At 56.3% G+C, this 9,115-nt stretch overlaps 1 protein-coding gene across 2 annotated transcripts; it reads left to right on the plus strand.

Moving 5' to 3' along the window:
* The first annotated feature begins 102 nt into the window (after positions 1-102).
* On the plus strand, positions 103-8,576 carry ZBTB48 (zinc finger and BTB domain containing 48). Of its 2 annotated transcripts, none has more exons than XM_012473647.3 (10): positions 103-877; positions 2,117-2,355; positions 4,900-5,011; positions 5,677-5,799; positions 6,147-6,233; positions 6,687-6,841; positions 7,266-7,402; positions 7,540-7,704; positions 8,060-8,148; positions 8,220-8,576. In XM_012473647.3, exons 1-10 carry the CDS (start codon positions 188-190, stop codon positions 8,514-8,516), a joined length of 2,094 nt encoding a protein of 697 aa, XP_012329070.1. In that variant the 5' UTR covers positions 103-187; the 3' UTR covers positions 8,517-8,576. The 2 variants fall into 2 exon arrangements, with proteins under 2 accessions (XP_012329070.1, XP_012329071.1); XM_012473648.2 differs by having other exon boundaries at positions 104-877; positions 5,677-5,769.
* The last annotated feature ends 539 nt before the right edge of the window (positions 8,577-9,115 follow it).

The raw sequence follows: 9,115 nt of genomic DNA on the forward strand, positions 1-9,115 counted from the left end.
GTTCTCAGTGTGTTCCTGCCCTCCGCGTGCACCTCTCACCCTGACCCAAGCCCTTGTGCTGATAAATTTGATTATTTGAGTAGAGAACAACTTCCCCTTTCTCTCTTTTCGACTCCAGGGGCTTTATCTTGTATACCCTCGCTTGGGCTGGCCAGGGTGTCACTTCTGCCTTCCTGCTCTCCGGACCATGGACGGCTCCTTCGTCCAGCACAGTGTGAGGGTTCTGCAGGAGCTCAACAAGCAGCGGGAGAAGGGCCAGTACTGCGACGCCACCCTGGACGTGGGGGGCCTGGTGTTTAAGGCGCACTGGAGCGTCCTTGCCTGCTGCAGCCACTTCTTCCAGAGCCTCTACGGGGATGGCTCAGGGGGCAGTGTCGTCCTCCCTGCTGGCTTCGCTGAGATCTTTGGCCTCTTGTTGGACTTTTTCTACACTGGTCACCTCGCCCTCACCTCAGGAAACCGGGATCAGGTGCTTCTGGCAGCCAGGGAGTTGCGAGTGCCAGAGGCCGTAGAGCTGTGCCAGAGCTTCAAGCCCAAAACTTCAGTGGGACAGGCAGCAGGTGGCCAGAGTGGGCTGGGGCCCCCTGCCTCCCAGAATGTGAACAGCCACATCAAGGAGCCGGCAGGCTTGGAAGAAGAGGAAGTTTCAAGGACTCTGGGTCTAGTCCCCAGGGATCAGGAGCCCAGAGGCAGTCATAGTCCTCAGAGGCCCCAGCTCCATTCCCCTGCTCAGAGTGAGAGCCCCTCCTCCTTATGTGGGAAACTCAAGCAGGCCTTGAAGGCTTGTCCCCCCGAGGATAAGGAACCTGAGGACTGCAAAGTGCCCCCAAGGCCCTTCCAGGCTGAAGGTGCCCAGCTGCAGGGCAGGAGTAATGAGGTACTGTGCCCAGGGTACTGGGACTGGGGAGGGAATAGAGGGAATAGACAATTTTTTGGTATAATAGGGACCCTGGGCCGTGTGTGGTGCGTGATGGCTGACTCACGCCTGTAGTCCTAGCGCTTTGGGTGGCCAAAGAGGATGGATCACTTGAGCTTGGGAGTTCGAGACTAGCCTGGGCAACATGGTGAGACCACATCTGTACAAAAAAAAGCCCAAAATTAGGCCGGGCATGGTCGCTAACGCCTGTAGTCCTAGCACTTTGGGAGGCCAAGGTGGGTGGATCACCTGAGGTCAGGAGTTCAAAACCAGCCTGGCCATCATGGTGAAACCCCATCTTTAAGAAAAAATAAAAATAAAGAAAAAATAAAGAAAAAAAAATTAGCCAGGTGTGGTGGCACACACATACCAGTTGTCCTAGCTGTTCAGGAGGGTGAGGTGGGAGGATCACTTGAGCCCAGGAAGTAGAGGTTGCAGTGAGCTGATATCGTGCCACTACCCTCCAGCCTAGGCAACAGAGCAAGACCCTGTCTCAAAAAAAAAAAAAAAAAAAAAGCCAGGCGCAGTGTCTCATGCCTGTAATCCCAACACTTTGGGAAGCCAATGTGGGCGGATCACAAGGTTAGGAGTTTGAGACCAGCCTGGCCAATATGGTAAAACCCCGTCTCTGCTGAAATACAAAAAAAAATTAGCTGGGCATGGTGGCAGGCGCCTGTAATCCCAGTTACTTGGGAGGCTGAGGCAGAAGAATGGCTTGAACCCAGGAGGCGGAGATTGCAGTGAGCTGAGGTTGTGCCACTGCACTCCAGCCTGGGCAACAGAGCGAGACTCCATCTCAAAAAAAAAAAAAAAAAAAAAATCTGGATCCCAAGACAATCCCTGTTAACATGGGTTTGGAACGGGCTTTTTCCAAACAAAGGAAGCTGGTGACATCAGGCTGACCTTTCTGCAAGCCCCTGCTGTTCATGGTTGCCACTTTCCTGAAAGAAGTGGGCAGCATCGGGGTTACAGGTGTTTCCCTGGGGTGGTGTTTCCAGCCGAGCTTCCAGTTCCCCCCAAACAGCCACTTTCCTCCAAATCCAAGATTCAGATGCTCTCTGCCCTGGACCCCTGAGGGAACAGTCCCTGATGAAGGGACTTGTCAGGGTTGGAGTTTGGGATGGAACTGGAGCTGGGTCCCTACAACCCCTGTTGATTAATTTGTGACCCCACCCCGTTCTGCTGCCTGTTTTGGTCTAGTGGGACGTGGTGGTTCAAGTAGAGGACGACGGGGATGGCGATTACATGTCTGAGCCTGAGGCTGTGCTGACCAGGAGGAAGTCAGATGTAATCCTCAAGCCCTGTGCAGCCGAGCCAGCCCTGAGCGCAGGCTCCCTAGCAGCTGAGCCTGCTGAGAACAGAAAAGGTACAGCGGCAGTCGAATGCCCCACATGTCATAAAAAGTTCCTCAGCAAATATTATCTAAAAGTCCACAACAGGTAAACGTTCTGTTTTTCTATTTTCTTTTCCTGTCTACCATTCCCGTGTTGGGGGAGGGGTCCTGCGCTTCCCACTTCTGGGTGAGGCAGAGGCCGAGGGATCCATCTCAGACCCACATAGTGCCTGGTCTTGGCACACCTCTGATGATCAAAAAGTTAGAGTCTGCTTTGGGCTGGATCCTCGCTCTCTTGTGAGTACTCTGCTTGGAGATGGGTTTGTGAACATCTTGTCAACGGGTTCCACCCACTGTGGACCTTGACCTCCAACTGGCTTCTGCCAGCAGAATGAGAGACGTGTGGCCCCTGTGTCAGAGCTAAGGCCTAGCCTTAGGTGTTTCTGAAGCCTGGCAGCCGGGGCTTTGGGCCACAACGCTGAGCCTTGGGTCAGTGTTACCTGTGTTCCAGGGAAGTGTTCACTCTGGGGTGTCAGTAGGGCATTCAAGTTCATTTGTGTAAAGCTTGTGTCCAATAAAGTCACCAGGAACTGCAGGGGCTGTTAAAAGTTTTATTTTTACTTTTAGTAGAGACGAGGTCTTGCTGTGTTGCCCAGGCTGGTCTCAGACTCCTGGGCTCAAGCGATCCACCCACCCTGGCCTCCCAAAGTACTGAAATTACATATTTTTTTGAGACAGAGTCTGACTCTTTCGCCAAGGTGGGAGTGTAGTGGTGCGATCTCAGCTCACTGCAACCTCTACCTTCCAGGTTTAAGCAATTCTCCTGCCTTAGCCTCCTGAGTAGCTGAGACTACAGGCGTGTACCACCACGCCCAGATAATTTTTTGTATTTTTTAGTAGAGTCGGGGTTTCACCATACTGGCCAGGCTGGTCTTGAACTCCTGACCTCATGATCCACCTGCCTCAACCTCCCAAAGTTCTGGATTACAGGCATGAGCCACTGCGCACAGCCCCCAGGGGCTACTTTAACTTAAAATTAAAATTAAATAAAAATTCATTTCCTGAGACATGTTAGCCAAATCTGAAGTGGTGAGGAACCACGTGGCTCCTGGTGGCTGAATTGGGTGGTGCTGACATAGCATATTTCTATCATTGTGGAGAGTCCCCTTGGGCAGCAGTGTTCCAGAGTCCCTGCAGGGCCTGTAGGGATGGCAGCCCTGTGACCTGCCTTCCAGTCCTGCCACTCTCAGCTAAGACATCACTAGTCTATCATGGCGTGTTTTCTTGCCAAGTCAGGTTGGGCCACATGCTAGTAACCACCTGGAACGGGAGCAAGGGGCAGACCTGTTTGCTGTCCCTGTGCACTGTGCTTGGGGCAGCTGCTGCCAGTGGAATGTTGGGATAACCCCAGAGTGTCGGGGGTCCTGGGGCAGCCTGTGTGCTGCTGGATGCTCACTCTCAGGCACTCTGCTGGGGTAAGATTGGGGCAGTTTCCATCCATTTCTTGGGCTTCAGCTTGCTGGACTGGCCCTGAGAACTGGGAAGGGAGTGATGGCTTCATGAAGTCATTTTGATGGGGGTTGAGGAGAGTTGCTGCAGAGGCAGAGGTTGAGAGAAACTCTTGGCCCCTGGCTGGTGGGAGGAGCTGTCGCAGGCTGCCCAGGGGCTCTGAGGTCCAGTTCATTTAGTTCGTTCATTCAGCAGTCTACTAGGTGGCCAGCAAGGCTGTGCAGGTGTTAGAGATGCATTTAAGGGAACAAAACAAAGGCTCTTGTGCAGGCCACCTGCTTGCAGGGCAGTGCAGATGACAGATAAGTCCATCTGCCTGCGGTAGACGGTGAGGAAGTGCTGTGGAAAACGAAAAAGTAGAGGCGGGCCAAGGGGTCAGGGAGTAATGGGGTGGATTAGATTGTGATTTTAAGTAGCCAGGGTCTCAGGAGGTTTACTGAGAAGGTGAGATTTGAGCAAAGACTCAAAGGAGGTGAGGAAGTTGACTAAGTGGGTGACTGGGGAGCATCTGGGCAGAGGGAAGAGCCAGGGCTCTGGGTTAGGAGGAGCCTGGCAGGGTGACAGGCAGCAAGGAGGCACATGCCTGACCCATGTGGCCAGATGACACCCTGGGAGTGAAGCAGGCAAGGTGAAAAACACATTTTCTTCAGCATGAGCAAGAGTGAGCTGTACCCAGAGTGGGCAGCTGGCGATATGCTTTCTGTTGTTCTGGGGGAGGGGGCTTGTAGGTCTCCCAGGAGAAGCTGTTGCTGAGCTAGGTGGGGCAGTGGAGTCAGGTGAGGCCATTAGATCTGGCCGTGGGTTTGAAGCTCTGGGAGGACTGTGTTTCTTCTCCAGTAGTCAGGACCCAGGAGCTGTTTCTGCCTTCAGACAGAATGCGGTCAGCAGGGCCTTCCCATCGGCCTCTGTGCTGCTCAGATCCGTGGCGGCCTCTTAGGACCCGTGTGAGCTCTTGCCATGGCACTCTCCCTTGTGGAGAGTCTCCATGCTGGGGAGACTTTTGGGGTTGCCCCTGCACCTTAAGCAGCTGGTGTCACCTCAGAACACCTGTTCCCCTCAGAGGGGAGCCAGAGGGGGCCCTGGGTGAGGGAGAGATGGGAAACCCTCTCAGCCCCCCGACCCCTGTGGCTTCTCCTGGCAGGAAACATACTGGGGAGAAACCCTTTGAGTGTCCCAAATGTGGGAAGTGTTACTTTCGGAAGGAGAACCTCCTGGAGCATGAAGCCCGGAATTGCATGAACCGCTCGGAACAGGTACTTGGGAGCTGGCCCAGGTACTTGTGGGCAGGGCACAGGCACATTGGCCTCTCTGTTTTTGTGCCGTCCGGGAAGGGCCCCAGGACACTGTCTGGGAGAGTTACTGTAAATTCAGGAAAGCTGTGGGGTCCTAAGATGTCATCAAGTCCATGCCCTGGTATAGGGGACAAAGGTCCTGAGGGCGGAAGGGACAGGCATAGGAGGAACTTTGTGGGAGGCATTTTGGATTTGCCTTCCTAGGCCCCTGGCCCACCCACCTTGGGCTTTGGAGAAGGGGAGCCTCCACAGAGGATGGCAGCTGGGAAAGGCCCCCTGGCCACCTCCCTGCAATGCCACTGCTGGCTTCTGTGTCAGGGCCAACTGAAACCCAGACCCACTCTTTCTAGAGGCCTGTCAGCCGCCGCGGGGGCCAGGGACTGTGGGTGAGGCCACCTGGACCCTGCCCTCAGTCTGTCTGGGCCTGAGAAGGGCCTGGTGTGCAGTGGGCTTGCAGCACTCAGTGACGGTCAGGCCAGGCAGGTTACATGTTGCCCTCTCCCACCCTAGCGTCCCCACCCCTCAGGCAGACTCTTCCCAGCAGCGAGTGGAAGCCCGGGCAGAGGCTGCTGTTGCAGGCAGAGGCCCCCGCTGATGCTGGCCCCGCTTGCCCCTCACACTGCCAGGTCTTCACGTGCTCCGTGTGCCAGGACACATTCCGCCGGAGGATGGAGCTGCGGGTGCACATGGTGTCTCACACAGGGGAGATGCCCTACAAGGTCAGGCTTGGCCTGTCTCCAGGGCCAGGGGTGGGTAGCCCCAGGATCCCTTCTGCTTAGCCCTTTACATGGGTGGTATTGGGCACCCATGGTAGCTTGTCAGGGAGCCTGCCTTCCCTGCTGCCCAGTGCCCCTTTATCTGGGCAGGGCTGCTCGCTGCAGCCTCACCTCCAGGATCCTTATTGGGCCCTTGTTTCTTTCCATGGAGGACAGGCTCGGCATCCTCTGGGCAGCTGAGCCCTTAGGGCCCTTCCTGGCTCTATACTTCACACCAGATCGGGGGCCTCCCTTGAGTTCCCGCCCTATAGCCTGAGGGTGGGTGGCAGGGTTTCCTGGGTGCAGGCTGCCCTGGAGGTGACTGTGGGCCTCTTTTTCAGTGTTCCTCCTGCTCCCAGCAGTTCATGCAGAAGAAGGACTTGCAGAGCCACATGATCAAGCTGCACGGAGCCCCCAAGCCCCACGCAGTAAGTGATGGGCAGGGCTGAGCATATTTTGATGCTGGCATTGTAGTGGGAAATTAGAGATTTGGAGAGATGGATGGGGTTGCGGGAGGATTTTATTTAACGTGATTATGGGCTTAGTGGAATTGCTTTTTAATTTTGAGTAAAGGACAAAGAAAATGGGGTGCCTTTTATGCACCTGGGTGGTACAGGATGATGAAGCAGGAAGCACATTTACAGAAGCCAGAATAAAGAGCAGTTAACTTGTAACGTGTTTTGTGATGTACTTTACATTTGAAAAGTAACATTTTGAGAAACACATTTTCTTCAGCATGATCAAGAGTGAGCTGTTCCCAAAGTGGGCTGTTGGCCATGAGCTTTCTGTTGTTCGGGGGAGGGGACTCGTGGGTCTTCCAGGCAGCCCTGCCTTGCTCTCACCCTGGCCCTGGTGGCTCTGCCTGCCCGGTCTGCCTGCAGTGCCCCACCTGTGCCAAGTGCTTCCTGTCTCGGACAGAGCTGCAGCTGCATGAAGCTTTCAAGCACCGTGGGGAGAAGCTGTTCGTGTGTGAGGAGTGTGGGCACCGGGCCTCGAGTCGGAACGGCCTGCAGATGCACATCAAGGCCAAGCACAGGTGTGTGTCGCCCGTTCTCTACTGGGGCCCTGTCCTGCTGCCAGCCCACGCTAGCACCGGGCAGGGAAGATAGAGTTTGCTGACATTTACACAGATGAGTATGTCCTTGGCCTCCACCTTGAATCTAGTGCCTACAGACTTTCTGGGGTAGTGGGACCCAAGGGGCAAGCAGGTATGCCAGGCGGGAGAGGCTGGGTGGAGGTGTTTCAGGCTCAGATAACTCTGCCCAGGGCAGATTCCAAGTTTCCTTAGTTTCCTGTGACTTCCTGCTCGTAGATGCCCTTCTGCTCTGGGGGTGGAGGTGCTGCTCCTTTCCTGGCACTGCCCAAGCCCTTTTTTCCACCAGTCATGTTCCTAGCTGTAGCAGAGCGAAGGGGCCACTTCTCTTGGTGATGGCCTCTGCCCCATGTCCCCACCCTAACAGGAATGAGAGGCCACATGTGTGTGAGTTCTGCAGCCATGCCTTCACCCAAAAGGCCAATCTCAACATGCACCTGCGCACACACACGGGCGAGAAGCCCTTCCAGTGCCACCTCTGTGGCAAGACCTTCCGCACCCAAGGTGAGGTCCGCCCCGCCCCTCCCCTCAGTCCTGCCCCGCCCCTCCCCTCAGTTCTGCCCCGCCCCTCCCCTCAGTCCTGCCCCGCCCCTCCCCGTCCCGAAGCTGAAGCAGGCTGAGCTCCTGCCTCGTGCCCACAGCCAGCCTGGACAAGCACAACCGCACCCACACTGGCGAAAGGCCCTTCAGTTGCGAGTTCTGTGAGCAGCGCTTCACTGAGAAGGGGCCCCTCCTGAGGCACGTGGCCAGCCGCCACCAGGAGGGCCGGCCTCACTTCTGCCAAATCTGCGGCAAGACCTTCAAAGGTACCTGGGTGACCCTGGGGGAGCCATTTCCTGCTCACCCAAGTTGGAGGGTGTCTGAGGAGGAAACGCTCCCTGCTTGCCAGTGAACTTCTGTGCACTACATGTTAGAGTTGAAAGTGGACCTGCTTTGACTGAAGGCAGGGTGTCCTGTGCAGTAGTGACTCTGGGTGGCACTGGAGAGCCTGGCAGGGCCTGTGCAGCACTTGTAAACCACTGGCCCCATGTACGGCAGAAAGAACCCCCCTGCCAGTGGTTCAGCCACCTCCCTTGCTGCCTCTCCCAACCTCCTGCTGGGTTTCCTCGAGGGTCCCGGGGCTCCTGCACTATCCGCTCCGTGTTCTCCTCCCTCCCGCAGCCGTGGAGCAACTGCGTGTGCACGTCAGACGGCACAAGGGGGTGAGGAAGTTCGAGTGCACCGAGTGCGGCTACAAGTTCACCCGACAGGTAGGCCAGGCCCTGGGCCCCTTCCCCTCCCCCAGGACCCCCCAAAGTCCTGAGCTCGCCCTTCCCGCTAGGCCCACCTGCGGAGGCACATGGAGATTCACGACCGGGTGGAGAACTACAACCCGCGGCAGCGCAAGCTCCGCAACCTCATCATCGAGGACGAGAAGATGGTGGTGGTGGCGCTGCAGCCGCCTGCCGAGCTGGAAGTGGGCTCGGCAGAGGTCATTGTGGAGTCCCTGGCCCAGGGTGGCCTGGCCTCCCAGCTCCCCAGCCAGAGACTATGTGCAGAGGAGAGCTTTGCCGGACCAGGCATCCTGGAGCCGTCCCTCATCATCACAGCTGCTGTCCCCGAGGACTGCGACACATAGCCCACTCCAGCCACCAGAGCCCATGTGGCCCCAACCCTCAATAAACCGTGTGGCTTTGAACTTGTGTATTTCAGCCTGACAATCTGTTCCCCAGTGTCCTGCATTTGGGGAAGGGCTGCCTTCCCACGTGTGCCCTCGGGACGGTGTGGTGCCCTGCCGGTCCTGTGTGGGTCTCAGCTCAGCTGGCAGCTTTCCCTTCTGTTGGGAAGCCTCAGCTGAGCGACACTTGGACAGGGTCCCTTTGGGGGCCAAACCTCTGGCCTTGGCTGCTCTCCACATCTGTATGCATGTTCCTCATTATTGCAGGATTTTAGAGAGGGGAACGCTGGCCAGATAGAGCACTACTATTCCTAATTTAGAGCTGAGGTGATGCCAGCCACTGGGGACAGAATTCATTACTAAGCTTCTGGAGTTGAGTGGTCAGGACCCAAGGTGTTGGCCTTGTTGGGCAGAATCAAGGCTTGGGCCCAGTTAGTGCAGCTGAGCACGCCTAGGGGCCTCAGGAAGGCGGGGCTCTTGACTAAGCCCTGGGCTCTGGCATGCCCAGAGGGGACCCTTCCCTCAAGAGCAGCCTGGTCTATGTATCTAGGCTTTGCTGG

This window comes from Aotus nancymaae, unplaced genomic scaffold (genome assembly GCF_030222135.1).
Source record: "Aotus nancymaae isolate 86718 unplaced genomic scaffold, 86718_ANA_hifiasm-v0.15.2.pri h1tg000053l, whole genome shotgun sequence".
Lineage (NCBI taxonomy): Eukaryota > Metazoa > Chordata > Mammalia > Primates > Aotidae > Aotus > Aotus nancymaae.